The 21,988-nt window shown below is 37.8% G+C and overlaps 1 protein-coding gene across 2 annotated transcripts in view; it reads left to right on the top strand.

Annotated features, from left to right (window-relative positions):
- The first annotated feature begins 6,093 nt into the window (after window positions 1-6,093).
- Window positions 6,094-21,988, top strand: part of fstl5 (follistatin-like 5) — a 113,441-nt gene continuing 97,546 nt past the window's right edge. Inside the window, exons 1-2 of one of the 2 annotated variants that reach the window (XM_079629855.1) lie at window positions 6,094-6,499; window positions 20,034-20,169. In XM_079629855.1, the coding sequence (XP_079485981.1) occupies window positions 6,477-6,499; window positions 20,034-20,169 (159 nt within the window). In that variant the 5' untranslated portion in view covers window positions 6,094-6,476. The remainder of the gene's footprint in view (window positions 6,500-20,033; window positions 20,170-21,988) is intronic. The other variant, XM_079629854.1, reaches the window with a different exon arrangement.

The raw sequence follows: 21,988 nt of genomic DNA, 5'->3' as shown, positions 1-21,988 counted from the left end.
CTTTATTATGTTATTTTTCTTTTTTCTTTAAACAAAAAGCATGCTGTACCAATAATTCTCAACCTGAGATGTTTTTTATTTATACTATTTTAATATACTATTTATAATACTACTGATATGTATTTAACAATAATCTTTAATACTAGGATGGTTTAAATATTAGAATAATATTTTTTATTATTTATTTTTTTGTAATTAATGATTTTACTAAAGTTAGCCTACTTTTAAAGAATAATCTATTTGATCTATTAAATGTATTTATTTAAGCTTAGACACGCATACAGATTAGTGAAATGTTCAGTTTTTATCCATTTTTATTATTTGATTTATCGATTGATGGATTTATTTTGATTATTTGTTTAATAATGTTATTATTTTTTAATACAATTAAAGATAATTTAAAATGATATCCAGTATAATAAAAACATTACAACATGATTGCGTATTCGGTCGCAGCCTCGAGTCGTAGACTGGTCCAGATACTTAGCATGCTAAATATTTCATGGGCATTAGCGACACATCTGCGCTTCTCTCAGATTGCATGTTTGTTCATTCACACTACACAATTGCCACTCACGTGAAAAAGCATCGATTTGTCTCAGATTTCGGGCATTTGTCTCAGATTTCTGCAAAACTGACGGTAAGTAATAACCGGGGCTAAAATCGTGTAGTGTGTACACATCATAAGAGATCATTTACACACAAACTAGAGAAACCTATTTCTGGATTGGTGTAGAATGAAGAGGTAGTTGAACCCTATAGGTACATAGGAACCAAAAGGACTGAGAAGCACTGTTACCGGTACCACAAAAACTCTTAAGGCAAGTGTTTTGTGTAACAGTCAATAGGCAAAAGTGTTTATTTTTCAGTCATGCTGATGTAATATTTTTGGACGGGCAAAAATAGCCATGCAACTAGCCATTAAATCTACATGAAGCAAACTGTCTGTGACTACACTTCTGAATGATTTCAGCATGCTCTCCTCAAGTGCACCTGCGATTGCCATGTGAGAGTCAGCGGTTCATCTCCACCTGTTCTACAATTTATGGCTCGCAGCGGTTGGACTTTTCATTTCATGCGTGTCACTTGCTCAAGTTAGCAATTCATACACGTTGGCTGAATTAGACTTCAGTGTAAATTAAACTCAGCATATGCAGTGTATATAATGATGATGTACATTATTAGATGCACTTTATTATCAGCAGTTAGAGATGTCTACAGAAAGCAGAACCTATTGAACATGCTCTGAATGTTGCAGCACTAGGGACTCATGGGTAGAATGAGTAAACTGCTGAGGGCGGTGGAGATGTAACTATCTTATGGGTGTTAATGGCTAGAACTTGGCTTTACTGTGAATGTTGAAATGCTTGCGGTAGAGCCCTCTCTCTCTCTCTCTCTCTCTCTCTCTCTCTCTCTCTCTCTCTCTCTCTCTCTCTCGCTCTCTCTCTGAAGTGTGTCAGCTTCTGAGCAGTGTCCCTTAAACAGGATTATGGAGAGATTTTTAACTTGTGGCCATAATCTGTTGGACCTTTTCCTGGGGATACAAAATATATTACAAGGTGATACAAGGTTATTTTATTTATATGTAATATTTTCCAGATTTATTTATGTATTTATAAATGGACCTTGATATATGAAACAATATACAGTATCTGACTTATAGGAGGGGGTCCAATGCAAAGACATCATCATATTCCGAGGTCGGTGGCATCAAAAAGATTGAAAGCCCCTGGGCTGGCATAGAAACAGAGTTGAGTTTTTTTTTTTTTTTTTTTTTTAACTGCTTGGGTTTTGCATACCAACAGTGAATTTAAAAAAAAAAAATGGATGATGATGTTGTCGGAGATATTGTAAAAGAAAAACGATTTCTGAGAAATTTGCCAGTTTGTAGACCATGTGTTAAGTCGTAAATTAAATAAATGATCTGTGGAGCCAGTGGATGGAAATAAGTATATCATTTAACTTTTTAAAAATTGGAAATTTGTCAAAAAAGGGAGGGAAATTAAGTATTTCGAACCGAATGCAATGATTGGACGAACATTTTATGGTCCTACGCCTTCCACAGATGATAGATAGATAGATAGATAGATAGATAGATAGATAGATAGATAGATAGATAGATAGATAGATAGATAGATAGATAGATAGATAGATAGATAGAACAAGCTGTAACAAGTAGTTTTACAGTGAATATAGACATATTGACAGCATCTAAAACTTAAAAATTATTTTTCACTACATAGATCTTGTGAATCTTCATGAAACAGTTGCAGTATATTGATATTATAAATGTTTTGGTATTGTTAAATTGTACTATTATGTAACATGTTACTGCCTGTCAATATTGTTGCATCTCAGTGCTTGTCAAATGCATAAATATAAATCAAATAGAATCTGCTAAACGCTGTGCATCATCAACCTAACATCGGATATTTCACTGTTCTCGCTGTTGCTTTTTGTCTGATTTGAACCCACAGTACTCCTCCAGGTCTAATTACCTGTCCTGTCTCCTAGGTTACACCTGAATAATTGCTGCTGTTGACTGCAATTCTGTCTCTTGATAATTATTTTGCTTTGGTGACTTACTGATCCTGAAGGGGTTAGGCTAGAGGTGACATCGTGTCACTTGTTGTTAAACCTGTTATGTTTCTCAGGTTGGGTGAGAGGGCAAAGTGAAAACCTGGAAAGTCACAGGCTGATGTAATTAAAAGCATCGCTTCATGGATATGCACTGCTCAGAACAAAACAAGGTTTAAAATGTAATTAAACACCTGAATATTTATAGATCAGAGGTAATTGAAGTTACTAAACAAAGAAAAGGGTTGTAATGAAGCAGTTAAACATCGAGTGCATAAAGATGAACAAATTGAACCAACATGGTATTTTTTTTCAGTAAATATAACATATTTTGTGTCAGTCATCATAATGGGGGTCAACATATAAGAATTTTGACTCACAAAGGTATCATTTTTATCAATAATATAATAATACATTTTATTATATCATGGGTTACACTTTATTTCGATAGTCCACTTTAGACATTCTACTAACTATAAGTAACTTTGCAATTAAAAGTCAAATAACTCTCATTAATTTTCAACTACATGTCAACTAACTATATTAGGTTAGGGTTAGTAGAAAAAGTTGACATGTACTTGCAAAGGTACCATCAAAATAAAGTGTTATCCATATTGATATGAAGGATCACTCAGTTTTTGCAGATTTGTCTGCTGCACATCCATAATGTCAATCTCCCATCCTGCCACATCCCAAAGGTGCTCTATTGGATTGAGATCTGGTGACTGTGGAGGCCATTTGAGTTTAGTGAACTCATCGTCATGTTCAAGAAACCAGTTTGAGGTGATTTGAGCTTTGTGACATGCTACGTTATCCTGCTGGAAGTAGCCATCAAAGATGGGAACACCGTGGTCATAAAGGAATCATAGAAGATGGACGACGCACCTTCACTCTCTTGCATTGCGCTGACATCTTGCGCTGATTTGGGACCTGATTCTGCACAGTAGTTTGTGTGGAGCCGTGCTATCAAGACCCCATCCACACTCGCGGAGAATCGGTTAGTACAGTTTACTGCTGAACAACTCGTTATGTTGGTGTGAAATACACAGTTATGGAAATGTAGAAATGAATGTTGAAGCTCCAATCTTCTCCTGAAAATCCCATCAAAAAGTCTGTTGGTGCCTCAGTGACTACTTCGCTGAGAGAATCTGTCAATCACAGCTGTCAATCATGATGTCACACTCAAGTTTTTTATAGCATCAAATAAATAAATAAGTCCAAACTTATTTTTAAAAAACGAATACTTAAACTTACATCAGCGTGAAAAAAAACTACCTAAAATGACAGAAAACATATTTTGAAAAAATTTATTTGAAGTGTGTAATTTGATTTAGTTTGCCTAACGTCCCATTAGACTACTTGGAGAGGGCGGGGTTTATGACCTATACTGGAACCAACCACATGGGGGTGATCGAGACGCTTTGGTCAGCAACAATACTCAGGTAGGCTGTGGCATTTAAACAACGCTCAATTGGTACTAAGGGGCATAGAAGTGTGAATTAGTACAAGTGTGCCAAGAAAATATCCCTACACCATTACACCACCACCAGAAGCCTGAACCGTTGATACAAGGCAGCAGTTTCTGACATACTCAGACCAGCCCGTCTGCAACCAACAACTATGGCACGTTCAAAGTCACTTAAATTACCTTTCTTCCCCATTCCGATGCTCAGTTTGAAATTAAAATCATCATGACCATGTCTACATGTCTACATGTATTGATTTGTTGCCATGTGATTGGCTGATTAGATATTTGGATTTGAAGCAGTTGAACAGGTGTATAGGCTACCTAATAAAGTGGCCAGTGACACTACCAGTCAAAAGGTCGGACACACTTGAATGAATGTTTCTGTAAGTATAGCTAAATATAATTAAAAAAAACTCTGCAAAAAAATTTGACTCCCTTTATGCATTCATTAACTCTTTAGGTCATGCATTTTAAGGTAGAAGACTGTTTTTAGTCATTTTTTGTCCCTTACAGTAATTTTTATTGCATAACAAGCCGGTTACAGTTCAGATACAAATTACAAGTTGCTAAATAGTGTGTGTGTGTGTGTGTGTGTGTGTGTGTGTGTGCGCGCACGCGTGTGTGTGTGCGCGTGCGTGTGCGTGTGCGTGTGTGTGTGTGTAAAGCTCAATGGTGTCCTGCTGCTGATTGAGACCGTGCAATTAGCTTCCTCCGTAGTGTGGGTGGTTAAATCCATCCACAGCACCCTCTGTCTGCATCACTCTGATTCTGTGAGTGCCTTTATCAGCTTTATTGCGTGAGGACTGTTTCCTCAGCCTATCAGCTTGAGCCATATGGGCTTTGTCTTTGTAGCTCTCTCTCTCCGTCATTTTTACTGTAGGTGTTTTTAGACAGCTAAGTGGGTCTGTAGTGAAAACAATTATATGAAGATGCTCTCTCGCTCTGCAAGCTGTTTTTGGTGCTCTTCCAATAGTCGGCTGAGATATTTGGCTCATACCCTCCAGACTAGTTGCCCTCAGAATCCCTCTCTCATTGTCTGTGTAAGGTTGCTTTGACTTCCTCGCTTTCTCCATTGTGTCGTTACAGTGAGTTATTGTTCCTTTTGGAGCCCAGTTTGATACATTGTCTGATTGATATGTACTCCAATGTACAGTCACAAACATAATAACTTTTTCCATGTCAACTGGCCGCACCTAACAGGAGGTCTGTGAAGTCTAAATGGTACACCGAAGTATAATAGCTGTGATGGCTGAGGCGTTTGTGTTAATATTAGTGTCCAATAGCACTATAGAGATAGACAGAATAGCAATTTAGAAAAAGAGAAGATTGCTGATTTGTTGTGTGGAAATGCAGAATAGAGCTCTCTTTTTAAAACAGTGAATCAAACCCAATGTTTACTTTACTCTAATGCAGTGAGTGGAATAAGTGACAGATTGTTCTGTCGTGTTCGCTCGACAAAGCCCCTCTGAGCCACATAATTTTTGACACCATGATGAACTGATGAGTGTAGAAATCAGAGAGATACTTGAGACAGATATTAGAGTCCCAGCACAGATGTGAAGATGCGCCTTCAGAACATGGGTGGAATCCTGAGTGAAAGTGTTGTGAGCAAATATATATCGGTGGTTCTCAGTCCTGCTCCTGGAGCTGCAGTAATGCTGATTTCATGTAAAAAATTATATTTATTTTTATAATTATATTATTGAAGGTATATACATGCAGGTACATTGAGTGTTTTATTTCATTGTATGTTACTTAATGTTTATATCATTATTTTAGTGTAATATATGTTGCCTTTTCACTATGTTGTTACTGCATTTTACAGTAACAAACCGATTTTAACAATTAAAATATATAAATATTATATGATTTTAAAACATAGGCAGTTATTAATGTTTTTTCTACCTTTTTTACAGGTCACAAATCAATGCTGGAGGTGGATCTAATGATTTACATTTACAGACCACAATATAAATCAATCTGGAAGCACACGCAAAAGCACCGCGTGGAAGGAAAGGGAGAGGAGAGGACAGGACAGGACAGCCTCCACACAAACTCTGTTCATCTTTGTCAAGGACAATTCATCTAAACGGATGAGCTCAGACAAGTCGGCTGGCTGTTTCCACTCGTCGGTTTTTGCGGCGGTGCTTTTGATTGGCTGATTGTATTATTGTATGCAAATCCGGTCGGGGTTGCAGCCAGTAGGTGAAAGGCTCGCGCTGGTGTGGCTCTCGAGACCCGAAGCGCGAGGTGAAGCCGCTTTCTGTGGAGCTGTCCACTACAGGAGGTTCTGAAACCAGGATTTTCACGTCAACCGAGTTGGAAGGAATGCACTAACTCCGAGGACGCTTTACAGCAAAACCAAAACGGGATTGGATTTACTTCGCAGTTAACATTATTGCTCAAAACTCTTTCGGAAATATCTTTCTGGATGACTTGTAGTTGGATTCACAGGTATGCTTTCTTCTTTCTATGATGTACTACATATCCTGTTGTGGTTTAAGATCAAGCCTCAGGTCCGTGGATACAGCACGGATGAATTTCAGTGTGATTTAAACGCATGCACTATATTATGTGTGCTTGCTTTTGGATTGGTATGCTGTTTTTCAAAGGGATTTAATAGAGAGGCACTGTGGAAACCACTTTCGCTGTAGAGTGTGAATAATTTAGCATATTGTGCAGTGACATTCAGCGTAGCGGGCACAACTGACTGAATACCAGTAGCCGTGCTTGATGGAGGGTGATGAAGTTAGACGAGCTTTTTCCATCAGCCGTTATCGGGGACAAGTTCACTCGTCGGTCGATCCGATGTCATGCTCCCTCAAACGGTGCTGCGATATTCCTCAAATAAATAAAGTAAATGTTAAGCGATCGTACGGGACCCTGGGCAAAGCTCGTGGCCGTTTAATTTAGCCGCAGGGTACTTAGCAAGTTGTTTTTCTTAGCACGCAAATCCTTGAGTGACACCGTGCGCGCGCGGGGGATTATACTCTTGTTTGCCTCGTGCAGATTCAATCTGGCGTGTGTGTGTATGGCGATCGCTGGTAATTGACGTGGCTGGCTGGAGACGGGCGACAAATTGGTGTCTGTAGTGCAATTATACGGAGCCATTCATATAGGACGTGTTCTTGCGTTCAAAAACAGATCGAAGGGGCGCATCGCAATAGAGCACAGGGCTCTCCAGACGCTTTTTAAGTAGTTTAACTGTTATAACTTGACAGCAGGATGAGATGCAGCGAACAAAGGCGTCTGTTTAACATAGCATGTGTGTACATAATTCGACTGTTTGAAAACAGCAAGGATTTAATACAAGAACGCGTCCTGTGTAAACGGTTCAAATGCTTTAATGCGTTCAGACTCGAATTATGTTACATATATGACCATACTTTATTTGGATGCAGCCATAAATGATGACAAATCAGTATATGATAATTTTTTCAGTTATTGCTAATGTCCATTCTAACCAACATCCAGATGGTTGTGGTTTCCACTTGATATATTACAAGAAACTTTATGTAGATTATAAATTAATTAAAAATCCTTGTACATATTGTTGTTCAGATTGTGTGATGAGGCATTCATAGATCACATTATCACCATCTAATAATCCTGATAATTTGGTTGGCACCAAATGACAACCAAAACTTCCAAAAACATTTGAATGTGATGTCCGTTATGGACACTGGGTCTAAATGGGTTAAACATGACATGCATCACTGTAATGTATCACCATGTTCACAAGGTATATATAGATTTTTCTTAAATTGCCTATTTTCCAATCAAACTGGTCACCGATCAATAGTTCTTGTCTTCTTCAAAGTTTCTGTATGATAGGTTGTAGGTTTGAAAATTGTATTTCATTTATTGCAGCAACATTAGACAACAACACCTCAAGAGACAGCATTTTAGATTTGAAGCCAAGTTGTCACCGTTTAGTCTGTGCCATATTCTCAAGATCTCCTGTTTTGTTATTGCCTGTTGATTTGGCTTTGCAAGGAATATTTTGATTTTTTTCCTTGAATTCGCAGTCAAGCATTGACATCTGCTCTTGTAAGCTTTTGTTTGGAGCCAGTGCTTTGTGTACACTGTTTGACTCCAGTTTATTTACAAAGTGAAAGGTATAACTGCTAAACTTGACTTTAGATTATAAAAAAATCACAGAAAATAGTAAAAACAGAAAGGTGGGTGCAAATGCACGGCTCCACCTTCTCAGCGTATGACTGATGAGGCTCATAGTTAATGTATGAGAGTTCAGTGAGGGTCAGCTACTGTATGAGCTCCCATTGCTTTTCTGCTCGAGCGATTCTACTGCACACCAAATTCTCCATCAAACAAGTAGGTGCAATCCTGGCACTTTTTCTATAGCGCTTAGTAGTGAAGGATGCATTAAAGACAAAGGCTCTACAGGGAACTCACACAGTGCAGAAAGCGAGAGGAACAACAAACATTTGCTTCTGCCACAAGATGCAAACATGCATACTCGCACACAAAAATTCATTCATTGGAAATATATCAATTTACATCAGCAGAAGGGAAAATGTACTGCAAGTACATCCTCAGCACTGGATCTTCCCGTAATACTGTACAGGAGACCACATTATCCTTCCTCATTCTGTAGCACGACCTCACCCTCTCACTTTTCTCCAACTCTCCACTTTTAGAGTTTCACCCAATTATTGTAAATGTTTCAGCAGCAGGTAGAAGAGCTGCTGTAATGCTGTGCTGTGCACTGATGTGAGAAACGCTGCTCACAGTGGAAATAAATGTTGGCACCATTACGCATGAGAGTGGTTTTGCATGCGAGATGGGAGGGCTTCCGATACATCATCTGAAACAGGAAATTACTTAAAGGGACAGTTTTATCTAGAAATTAAAAGATTATTCACCCTCATGTTGTTACAAACCTGAATGACTTTCTTCAGAAGAAGATTTTGCTATATGTTTTTTGTCCGTATAAACAAAAACATTTGGACCCCAACATTCTTTAAAATATCTTATTTTGTGTTCCTCTGAAGAAATTGTAACACCTTGGGCCGTTGCTATTTTGAGGCAACTGAAATAGACTTCTCCATTGACCAACCAAAACCTGGTCTAAAGTCAATGGCGCAGTATATATATATTTTTTTGTTATTAAAGAGTGCATTAGTAATGTGCGCCTATAGGCGGGTCCACAGCGCACGTACACTCTGCTTAAAACCCACACAGGGCAGCAGCACACAAACTAGCCAAATATTAAAAATAAAGGATTACAATGTAAAAGATTAATATTGTGTACATAAAGATATGGTGGAATCCGGCTTGTCCCATAGATGGTCTGCTTGCACCTTGCATCTTGCTTTAACCTAACGCAGAGGCAGATCCGTTTCCTCTCTGGAGACGCGTTCAGTCTTTCCGCGTGCAAATAACATGCATGTCAGCATGAGGCATTAATCATTTTCCTTTGAAATAACAGCCTTGTTTTTCATTTTCGTCATCACTATCCTCTTCATCATCTGCAACATTGTCAGCCATAGCTGTATCTTCATCATCACCATCACCATCATTGTCTTCCTGCTTTTCTCATTTTCCGCCTTCATTACAACTCGTGGAATGGTTATTGTGCGTGCATAATAGTAGTCTGAGATTTGCAGTTGTTTACTGCGCTGAAAGGCACTGCACTCACACGATACAAAAAAAAAATGAAGAGGGGCAATACAAACACTCTAATTGCTTTCAATAATTAATCTCCTCAAATGACTGCCTTGGCTTTTCAGCCTCGTCGTGAATAGCATCACCCCGACTTAGACATTCAAATAAAACACCAGCATTATTTTCACACGATGCCACTGAGATGCATGTGCCGAGCAAACTTTGGCGTCTGTGGATTCCCCAGTCCATAGATATGTTCATCACAGACCTGAGTGAGTCCTACTGTTGCACTAATGAATCCTGACACTGCCCACAGATTGGACAGGTCAGTGCAATCCTCCGTGACCAGCGAATAACACAGTTCACTGCTCAGTGGACATAGAGCTGTCTCATAGACTGAGCTCACAAAAGGCCTTTCTGACTTACTCTATGTATCCATCTAGCAGTGTGAACTTTGGGTTTAGGGCAACTTTGTTGTATTTCTGTTAAGTTTTGATAGAAGTTATGGAACCCAGTTTAATATCTATAGGGCAATCATCTCCATTAACTTCTAATGTTGAGTTATGGCAAATCTGTATGGCCGACTGGATTTGTGCTTGATAGGGAAGATTTGGGTTTGACTGGGCATTGTCACAACGTACTGGATCTGGCTTTGGGCTTTGAGAAATTAATTAGATTGTACAACCGCCGTTTTGAAGTTGAATAGATTAAAGAACAAAGACAAGCTTGGAAAAGTGATTTGAACTCGCATAGGGAAATTGTCAGGATATTTTCAGCTTGTTCTCAGGCTTGTTCCCAGATTGGTGGGCTGGCTGGCTGATCCTGCTGATGTAGTGTGTGTGTTAGTGTGTGTTAGTGTGTGTGTGTGTGTTTTGTGCCCACATTGCTCTAGGTGTGAGCTCTGGAGCATGTCTGCACACAGACAAAAGACAAGTCTTTGTGAAGGAGGACTGTTTTTTAAACTCTGGCCAATGAGGTCATATTCTCTTGGACTGCCTTTGTGTATTATATGTGTATTTCTCTCTCTCGCTCTCTCTCTGTGTTTGTCTTTGTGTGTGTGTGTGTGTGTGTGTGTGTGTGTGTGTGTGTGTGTGTGTGTGTGTGTGTGTGTGTGTGTGTGTGTGTGTGTGTTGTGGAACACGCAGAGCCTCAGTATGACAGTCTGAGCTGCCTTCCTGAGCTGTCGCATTTTAATGGATACAGGTGCCAGTTTCACATGGTAGCATCTGTCCCGACACACAGGTACAGCTCTAGAAAGCAGTGTATCTGTTGCATAACGTAACGTGTCTCTCCTCTTTAATCTCACCTCTTCTGGCTGCTAAGGTTGTGTGTGTGCACCACATTTAATGAGTCCAGATTACCCGGGGAGAAATGCTAAGCAGCCCAGCCATGTCGTGACAAACTAAACTAGAAGATCAGGGTGCTTCTTTGTAGGTCACTATGTTGTAATGACACTGACTCAGACTATGAATGAAATAAATTACTTTAAATTGCACTGTTAATTGCAGAAGGTTTATCATGGAATACAGATGCTTCTGTTAAATAATAAATTATTATTATTTTTGCGTCGGATCTTTTAAGTGAACCATTTGTTTGGGATGAAAAACATCGACTGGTTCGGTTCTCAAAAACTCACTGATCTGGTTGTGGCAGTTAACAGCGCACAGAAACACTATCAGAAAATCACAGTTTTACATTTTGTCTGTTTGTCGCGCAATTGTTTTGTATACACTTGCAGTAGAATATAGCACACAAGTTGCATGAACTGCTTTTATGAAATACTTGTTACAGTACTTTTGCTTCCTTTCTAAAACTTATTTCTTAAAAATACACTTCAAAATATCTGCAATAGAAAGTCATATAGGTTTGAACATGACATGAGTGAGTAAATGATGGCAATTTCCATTTGATGGTGAACTATCACTTTAAAATCTCATCTTTCCCATAAGGCTACACCCTTCAAGTAAATTTAGTGAAATGTAGGTTGAGATGGACGTTTTGGGGATGGTCTCGGTTAGAGGATAAAGCACTTGAGGGGGAGTGCAAGCAAGAGAGCTCCCTCAGGCATGACTACTTTACGACTGTTTGGTCCCGTTGTTACGCCTCTCATCTTATCAGATTTCAAAGAGCAAGACCACACATGCTCGAAAACGAGAACAGAACCATTTAGAGAAATCCTTATGCTCTGCCCAGGGGACTGCCTTACAATCTTGGCTGATTAGCATATTACCCAGCATGCTCAGAGAACTCATGTTAGTGGGTGGGGGAGACTGGGAAGTGAGTCATTCAAGGTGGGAGAACCCCAATGGGAGTTATTCAAGAATGCTCATAAGTATGTTTGCACATTAATCTGGTTTTAGTCCAGCTGAACATTGGCTTCAAAAGGGACCAAATGGTTTTATCAAGAGAAATAGAGATGTGAGCCCTTGTACTTGTTCTCCCTTCAGCAATGTAGCGCAGTTGTGATAGTCTTCTACTGAGGTTGGTGGCTCAATCGCCTCAATTCTGAATTTGATTTGAAACTTGTTTATCCTCCTGGATATGTACGTCTGTGCTGTGCTGATTTCGAGAAGGATTACCTCTAAAGAGTGATTTAGCTCTGAGCTCAATTTCCACGTAAAACGGGAAGGATTTAAGCATCTGTGTCTCTTCGCTCCGTGTTAGACCCTTCTGAGCTGAACAAGAAAGGAAAGTAACATCAAATGAAAGTTCAAGTTTAGACTTGAAAATGTTAAACTTGTTGTTTTTTTATACCTACAATGGATGATTCCCCATTTCTGGCACATAAATTCTTCTTCTGTTGTCATGCACATGTGTTTTTTATTATGCATTTATACATACACACACACACACACACATAATGGTTTGGAAACTACAGAGACCCTAAAGGGACATAGGGAAGGGAATACAAATATTTATCAATGCATTCTCTCGCAAATCTTTTGCATTCCCCTGAGAAACTTTGCGTTCGCTTGCAAAATGTTTGCGTTCCCCCGAGAAACTTTGCGTTCAATCCCAAAGAACACAAAAGTTTTGCGAGAGAATGCAAAGTTTCTCTGGAAACCGCAAAACTTTTGCGAGTGAATGCAAAAGCATTAAAACATATTTTTCCTCCCATCTCATATTTTTCCCATTACCATATCCCTTTAGGGGCTCCATAAAAAACTGTGGTTCTCATTGGAAAACAATGTTAAATGCAAAAAAATAGAATAAAATTGCATAGCATAAAATTAAATTAAATTGAATATAAAGGTATTTTTGTGTACCTTTATTCCCTTATAATTAGGTATTTGTGTTCATTCATTTATTTATTATTATTATCATCATTATTATTAAACAATTTTGGTACTGTGTTGGGTCAGCACTTGAGATCTAATGGAAATCTGGTATAACATATAATTTAATGGATATTTTCGGCTGCAAAACAAAATGTGCTTTAAAAAATAGCCCACTGTTGACACACAGATACATTCATGAGCACACACACAGAGTTACACCTTCTCAACTTTTGACATTTCTTTATCAGTGACATTTCTTTAATGCACAAATGACTTACTAGGAGATATGCAATACAGCGCTGTGTTCAAAGCATGCAGCAATTCACGCTTTTTGTGATTACAGTGCTGCAAATGGAGAGATATCTGTATAAAAAGATAACACGTCTATGAAAATGATGAGCAACAATAAAAAATGCCACCAGGTACACATGTGCAGAGCAGTGTTTACACAAGTCCTGATCTCTTTTCTCATCTGTGATTGTGTGTTCCTGCCAGCGTGTTTTTATCTTTGTTTTTCAGCAGAACTTCGGGTGTAATGAGTCAGGGATATTTATGTACCCTACCCTGGGATGGATAAAGCTTACTCCCCTCATGCTAATCTGGTTAAAGAACCAACACGTGGTTGACCTGCCCGGCTAAACCCTGGCCTGGTCATGTGATGTTTATCTGGTCACATGATGTCCTCTATGTGTAAGCTTGAGTGTTTTTGCCTAATTTGGGATGTGATCAATAATATTTAACTCATTGATAAAGAAATGATCTCTTTGTTAGTGCCTTGTCTTCCATTTGAATTAAACTCAAATATATGCCTTAAGCCAATTGTTAAATAGATTTCCGTAAGAGATGTTGCACAGAAACAAAATGTGCAGATGGAATATTAAATATGGAGAATGATAGACCTTCATTAAGGAAGGACACACAACTCTTAAATGTTTTGTGCACCTATTTTTTAAAACATCTAACAAAAAAAACTATGCAAAGTCATATACATGACTCAGAAATGTGATGCTGCTTTGTTTAAAACCATCCCTTATCATTTTAAGTTTCAGAAGCATTTTGCGGAAAAAAATTGTTTTTGCGACAAACCCGTAAGCTGGAACTTTCCAAGGGGACCTGAACACAACATACTGTACACCAGGGGTGGAGGGCCACTATCCAGGAGAGTTTAACTCCAGCTTGCTTCAAAACACCTGCCTGGAAGTTTCTAATATGACTAGCAAGACTTTGACTAGCTGCTTCACGTGTGTTTAATTGGGGTTGGAGCAAAACTCTGCAGAACAGTAGCCCCCCAAGAGCAGGATTGGACACCTACGCTGTGACCTATAGTGTTAGCTTAGCATAGTAAGCTAAATGTACACATGACAATACTCCAACATGTGTATAAAGCAACTTATTTTTTTATCTTATTTGGATCCTTATAGAATGAGATAGAAAATAGATCATTTGTAGCTTACATACATTTTCCGATATAGCTACAACAAATAAAGTGGAGCATGTGGGATTACTCATGATGCAATGTGGCGGGAACAATGGATCCTTGGTTTTTGACCTGATGAGTTAATTCAAGTTATTTGTAAATCACTTTTCTAGTGGTAAAAGTCATTTTCTTTGAATAAGTGCACAGAATGCATTTTGTGTACTCACTGTTGTGAGTAGCATCTGAAATTAGCAGATTGGGAATCTTTCTTAAGCAGATACATTTAAATTATTGCTTGTGTTTATGTTTTATTAAGAACACTTTTACATTTCATTTCCATTCTGGTTTAGTAGAAAGTTACTTTTGTTCTTGTAAAATCACCTTTACTTGAGCCCAAATGAAGAAATATTCCTCTTATTATCATTGTTGACTACTTAATCTTTTTTTTTTTTTTTTATACTTTATTTTTTCGTGAGTCTTAAAGGAATAGGAAGTTTAAAAGAACATAATTTTTTTGATACACAAATATTTTGTAACATTGACAATGTCTTTACTGTTACTTTTGAATAATTGAATGCATCTTTTGGAAGAAGAAAAAAAAACTTTACCGACCCCATTATATGACAGTAGACTTATCTTCTTCGCTGCTCATCTAAATGCTTGGTCGACCTCGGATAAATAAAGCAAATAAGAGAGGTGTTGCACTGATGAATGCTCTTCATTTATTGGAATATGGAGAAGTGTGACGTAAACATGACATCCATCAATATTTCTCTAAATGTGCACGGTGCGTCTGGACTAAAAGCCCATGACATAACAAACCCATTAGAACTTGAATGACTGCATTGGTATGTACTTTTTTTAACATCCTAAACATCCTAGATTTGTACTTGTGACAAATTAATATATTACTGTCGCTGAAAGATTTCTGTTACAAAACATTGATTAAATATTAAAGTTATAGATTTGATACCTTGAAGTTGAAGTATTCTCAATTATTGAAGTTGAAGACTTAATAAATATAATTTTTAGTCTGTAAATATAATTTGAAATTCGGCGTGAGAGTGGGGATCCTGCATGTACACCAACAGGTTTGAATCACTTAACTTTTTTCCAGCTCGGCTTTACAACTTCAATAATGAAGCACTCCATAGGAGTGGGTTTATGAGCATTGCAGATGCTCATAAACACTAGAATCTCACAGTTCACCTGGAGGCCTGAAATAAAAGTTCCCTGATCATTGTTGACTTGGAGTAGCAGTGGTGATGTATGGTATTGCCAAAAATATGGCTCTGTGATCAACAAACGTTTATGATACTTACACGTTCTGTCCATCATGGTAATTTTCACTTTTATGAATTTTGAAGCCTAAATACAAGCGCCAAAAATAAAAAGCTAACCTTAGGCTTATAAACAAAATATACCTGATCGCTCCACTTCAACGTCACCACCATCACCAAGCTTCCGACAACTCTCCCAGTCTTAAAATTTGTATAATTTGAATAATAATAAATAAAAAAATCCTGAAAGTGTGAGTTAAAAAAGTTTGCAAGAACGTGATTTTAAACATAACAAGGCTGTGAAAGTGGACTAGTGAGTAGATGAGTGTACCTGTTCTGCATGATGACGTTTTGCAGGTTTTCATTTTGTGAGGTGACATTTAAACACTGATTGTAGTTTAATGGTATTGAAACAACACTGGAGAAAGATATTTTGCATGACCTTTAGGACACTCATGAGGTTTAACAATATTGCAGGCAGATTCTCAGTCTTTTTTCAACACGAGCTTTTTTGTACAGTCCAGTATAATTAGAGTTTCTGCTGACAGTTTACACGGTGACAGAAACGTCACGTTGACACAAATGGCCAACATCTGTCACTGCCCACAGCCCGACGGCTTGACAGACTGCAAAATATAGGCGAGATTTTCACAGGGATTTGTTAGTGGAGCATTTCCAGACTTTAACAGTCACTGTCACTTTTCTCGACATGGCGCCGTAAACAGTTGCATCTCAAATTCTCGGGATGAGACACAGGAGGGAGCAGGATTGCAGAAAGATCTGGGTTACGCTCTAATAATGTACAAATAAATTACACTATTCCACTGTCAAAATTAGCTGAGAACAAAAAATAGCAGCCACCAGGGGTGTAGGAAACAATTATGCATATTAATTAGACAACTGAATGAATATTAATTGGGTTGCGTGACATTTGTCAGTGACTGATTTGCTGAAAAGCAGGTAAAAGGGTGCCATATTAGGTTTACATGTTCATTCGATTTCAGAAGTTGTTTTCAGTTGGCAGAGACTTTAGCTTGCTCTTAAATCGCTGATCATATAAATGTGCAGAGTTTAATTAGGTCCAAAATAGACATTTACAATTCACAGATATGAGCAATAGGCTATAGGGAATAAAAACAGGCAGAGAAAGTAAGACAAAGGCATTTTTTCTGACTGTACTCCTTGCATGATAAATGTTTTATTAAGTCTTCAAATTCACCCCAGCTGGTCAGTTTAGTTTGATGTTGAAAAGATTTCAGCTGAAAATACATTTGCACAAATGACATCAACACATAAATGTGTTTTCTTCTTCCCAAAGCAAAACATTGTATGTACAGTAAGCGCTAATAGAAATGTTTGTTATTGCTGTAGCTGCCAGCCATGAAACCCAGTAACCAGACCTTTGGGACTGCTGAACAGATTTTAGCCAACAATAAAATAGGGGTTTTCTGTATTTCCTGAAACTGTGTATACTATTGCTACACTTTCCTTTTGTGATATACAGTGTAATCCAAATATTTATGCATCTTTTGCAGCCCTGCATGTTTGCGTCACAATTCACAATTCAAATAGTCAGAGCGTTTTTCCTCACATGAGAATAACAAACAGTTGCAAGCTCTGATGTTTTCTTAAATGTACATGGCCTGGTGCAGATGTCCATCATAGTTGACCCATATAAATGCTGAATAGCCATCAGGACATATGTGGTCATCACCTGCAAAAGGACCATCCTGTCAGATGTAGGCCAGATGTTTTAGCCCCCCGAGGAAGTGGAGATGTTGTCTAAATCCCTCTTCTTCTTTTTTTGCCCTTTGTTTATCTATATGAATTCTCAAGAACTGACTCTTTCCACGTCCCCCTGATGGAGATTGATATCTGTGTGGGATGCATAATATATCATGAAGTCAGTTACACGTTGACGTTAAGCAATTGTAGTCTTTTATAGCCAGACTTTCTTTTTTTTTCACATTGATTTCTGGCCAAAAAGCTTTACACTGTGCCCAGCTACTAATTTAATTTAATTAAATTTTATGATTTTATTTAATTTTATGATTTAATTTTATTTAACTTTTTTTTTTTTTTTTTTTTTTTATTACTTTTATTTTATATTTAACACTTACAGGTGAAACTCGAAAAATTAGAATATTGTGCAAAAGTTAATTTATGTCAGTAATTCAACTTAAAAGGTGAAGCTATATAGAATATTTACATGCAAAGTGAGATATTTCAAGCCTTTATTTGTTATAATTTTGATGATTATGGCTTACAGCTATGAAAACCTTTTCACAATATTCTAATTTTGAATTTGGGGTTTTCATAAGCTGCAGCCATAATAATCAAAATTATAACAAATAAAGGCTTGAAATATCTCACTTTGCATGTAACTATTATAGTCTATATAGTTTCACCTTTTAAGTTGAATTACTGAAATAAATGAACTTTTGCACGATATTCAAATTTTTCGAGTTTCACCTGTATTTTATATTTTACACTTATTTCATAATTTATTTTCACTTCAAAAATAGCTGTTAATTTCTGTAAAATAGCTGTAAATTTTGTAAATACCTCAAATTTTATTTAGTAATTTTTGCAGTCGATGAGCCACTTTGGCAACCTTGCCAATCTGTTATGGTCAGTTTTGGATGCCCATTAAATACTTTATAGAGGGTGGCATGAATTGTTACAAAGACTACAAATGTCTGCAATGCCAGTGTTACCAACACAGCATTATTACTCTAGTCTACTCGAGCATGGGGGTGTACCGAGAGACGGAAATAGAGAATGGTTCAGAAGATCATGCCCTGAATACATGGCAGTACTGATCAGTAAACAATCACTGCAGGTACAGTTTAGATGCAGTCGGAGACAGTCGTATCTCTCTGCCTGCTGGGAGACTGTCACACGGTGATCTATTGTGAACATTGTGAGTGATAGACAGCCCTCATTTGAAAGTCAATGCCAAGACACTTGGCATGGATGTGGCGTAGACGATTTATGGCCACCTGATAAAGTTATGATGACTGTCCCTATAGGTGGTTGCACAGCTTTCAATCTTCCTTCTTAATGCTCCCTCTCTTCTTGGCATACAGGCAGCCTGAAATATGACAGTCATGCATGGCGAGATTGAAATAAAAGCACAGATGGGTAGCACAGGTTTGCATCGAGAGCGCTTGCTCATTTTTTGGGCCAGCCATGTGCCTGACTTCAAACCGATGATGTAAAATGTGGATGGTGCTTGGACAGATCTCTTCTGAATTGCTTAGTTCTGAAAACCAATGCCATGTCATTCTAAACTATTGTTTCGATTCCAAATCGTTGAACTCTTGCGGGACAACTCCCGGGACCTGTGACGAGGGGTGGCCTCGGAGTACATCCTACTCATTTGAACTCATAACATATTTATACATATTTATACATTTTTATTTGTTTTCTTTTATTTTCTATATATATTTGTATTGTTTATGAGCTGACTTTGTTGCTTTCTCTGACAGAAACACTCTTTCTTTTTTTGCATTGAAATACTGTGTGCAAAAGTGGCACATTTGTGTTTAGTGAATTCAAATATATTTTTAGATGGCTTATTTTGTCACATGGGAAGCGGTTTTCAGTCTTTTAGATGCCACTGAACCACAAATTCTTGACTGTATAAAATGGACATTGTAAATAGGTGTACAATAATAATAATAATTTTTTTTTTTCTACTTTAGTACTGAACTTGATTGATTGATTGATTGATTGATTTTAATAATTTTCTTTATTTAAATCTTTTTATTATTTGTTCATTTGCTTTTAATACATTTTTAATATTTTGAATGTCCTTATATTAATCATTTTTATAATTTGTTTATGTTAACCAACTTATATTTATTTATATATTAGTTAGTTAGTTAGTAGTAGACTAGTTTACTCTTATTTTTTTATTATTTCAGTTTTTTTCCTCTAAACTTTTACACAGACACACTGGGGGCCTCCAGACCCCAGTTTTTTTTAAACCACTGATTTAAGGCTTGAAAATGTTCCATTTCACATCTTAATCTAAATGTTACCTCGATGTGTGTGCCTGACTTAAAAACAACCGCAATCTAATGCACTCTCCGTCATCGCGGTAATATATAGATCCCTTTTCTTAGCTTTATCTTTATTTCCTCATGGTGCTCATTATTCCTTAATTGATTCAAAGTAGATTTAATCTTGCCATTGAGTGTGGGCTTCTTATTGAAAGCATTAGTTTTAAACCCACAGTAGATTGGCATCCTCCTTTGTCTGCTCTAATTAGCTGAGCTGTGATGCATTGTGTGTTTCGAAAGGCTTCAAATGCTCCGCTTGACTTAACCTAGACAGTTCGTTGTTTATTTGTGTATTCATGTCTTTTTGTTTTATTACAGGAGGGTAATGAGAAGCTCCAAAAGATGGTGGGCAGCTGTCCTGCTCTGGGGGGCAGCGCTGATCGCAGAGGCACGTCCAGGCAAAGAAGGATTTAGCCCGCTGGCGTATCGACCTCTCGTCAGATTCCGTCACAAGGTATCGATCTTTCCTATTTCATTAGCCATCCCTTTACAAGAGGAGACTCCCGTGTGGCCGGTTACGACGCTAATTACTATGGAAATCCGCACGACATCGAGCGCTTCTGGTTTGATTATTGCCACATGACGATTCATTATTATTCTTTTGCTCATGAACCAAACATCAGATATGCATGATAATATTTCAACTAAAAAGTATTGGATCTATGCCACTGGACATTTCGAACAGGCGAAAACTCCTGCTGCGCTGACATCATGATGAAACAGCACAGTGTGATTGTGTAATTGAATGTTTATTGACTGGCCGTTGCTGCGAGCTTTGTGGACACACACAGTCAGATACCAGCAATTGAGGCGTAATGCAGCACTAACAAGCTCCACTGGTTCCCTCTTCTCTTTTTACTTCATCACCTCCATGAGCAAACGTTCATATTATGTAACAGATCAATTAAACTCCGACTTAGGGAGGGCACTGACTGACAGAACAGGGACTCATGGGAGCACTTTCCTTTTATATCAACATAAACAGCTGGGCAGGGAGGTCACAAAAATCGTCCCTTTAAGACGGGTCTATTTTTCAGTTTCCTGAAACTCTTCGGGTGTGTTTTCATACTAAACCTTTGGTGCAAAGTCTGTTCGACGTTTGACACGGGATAGCTCCGCTTGGAAATGTGGTCTGGAGTAAATTGAGTTAATAATTCGTTATTGATTATATAAATTTAACATCTATGCATGCTCCCTGTCACACTCATTGCACTATAATGCATTTCTCATAGCTTCTTGTCTTCAAAGAAATGATCTTTGGAGAGCATCTTTCATTCTTTTCATCTCTTGGAATACGTATGCAGTTTACAAACAGACAAACTGAAGTGGTGTTGTGTGCGTGTGAAGTTTTGCTGGTATATCTAAAGGGACAAGTACTTCAATAACACAGAGAAACCGGAGTCATTACCTAGCTACAGTAAACAGCTGCCATTAGGGAATTACTGTTAGAGATGATGCAATCATGCCACTGTCCTGAACCAAATGTACAATGTGGAAAGAACCAAGCAATTCAACCAAATGTGGGGGAAAAAACCAGCCTGAGAGTAAAAACACACCCAAGCTTTTTGAAAATGTCTCATGTGTTACCGTTTCAGACAGCTTTTAATTTTGTCATGCTATCAAAAATATTACATTTATGCGTGAGGTTTGGTTTTAAATATTATTTCATTAGAATTTGACAAATGGCATAGGCAGATATGCAGTGTTTCATAGAGGACGAGCGTCCTGTGAATTTGTATTTCTTGTAAGGAACTGATACTAGCTGGAGCATCGATATCATGTCAGCCAGTTCAATTAATTATCTTATGTGGAGTGCAATTTAAGTCTGATTTATTAACAATGACTTTGAGGAAAAGAACAGGAGTTAACAGGCTTTACATTTGTTTTGCATCTGAGAAATTGAGATAGTAAGAAGAAGATGATGATGATGATATTTGTCACGATCCACACGCTGGAAACACAAAGATCCAATTGCAGTAGAGTTTTAATGGGGAAATCCGTACTCACAAACAGTCCAGGCAGGGGTCAAAACCATAAGATCAATCCAAACATAAAACAAGAACAGACAAGAAACCAGGACTCCGAAGTGGCGTGATAATAGATAAGGACTCCGTGACACATACTAAAACAGACAGGGTATATATACACAGGGAATAGACAATGATAATGGGGAAATGGCTGAGTGCAATGATCAGTGATTAGGAAACAGCCGAGTGCAATGAGAAGACAAGGATCGTGGGAAATGTAGTTCACTAGTGTGATGGACACCGTGA

Source organism: Phoxinus phoxinus (genome assembly GCF_949152265.1).
Source record: "Phoxinus phoxinus genome assembly, chromosome: 12".
In the NCBI taxonomy this organism is placed as follows: domain Eukaryota; kingdom Metazoa; phylum Chordata; class Actinopteri; order Cypriniformes; family Leuciscidae; genus Phoxinus; species Phoxinus phoxinus.
This window is presented reverse-complemented; position numbering and strand designations above follow the sequence as displayed.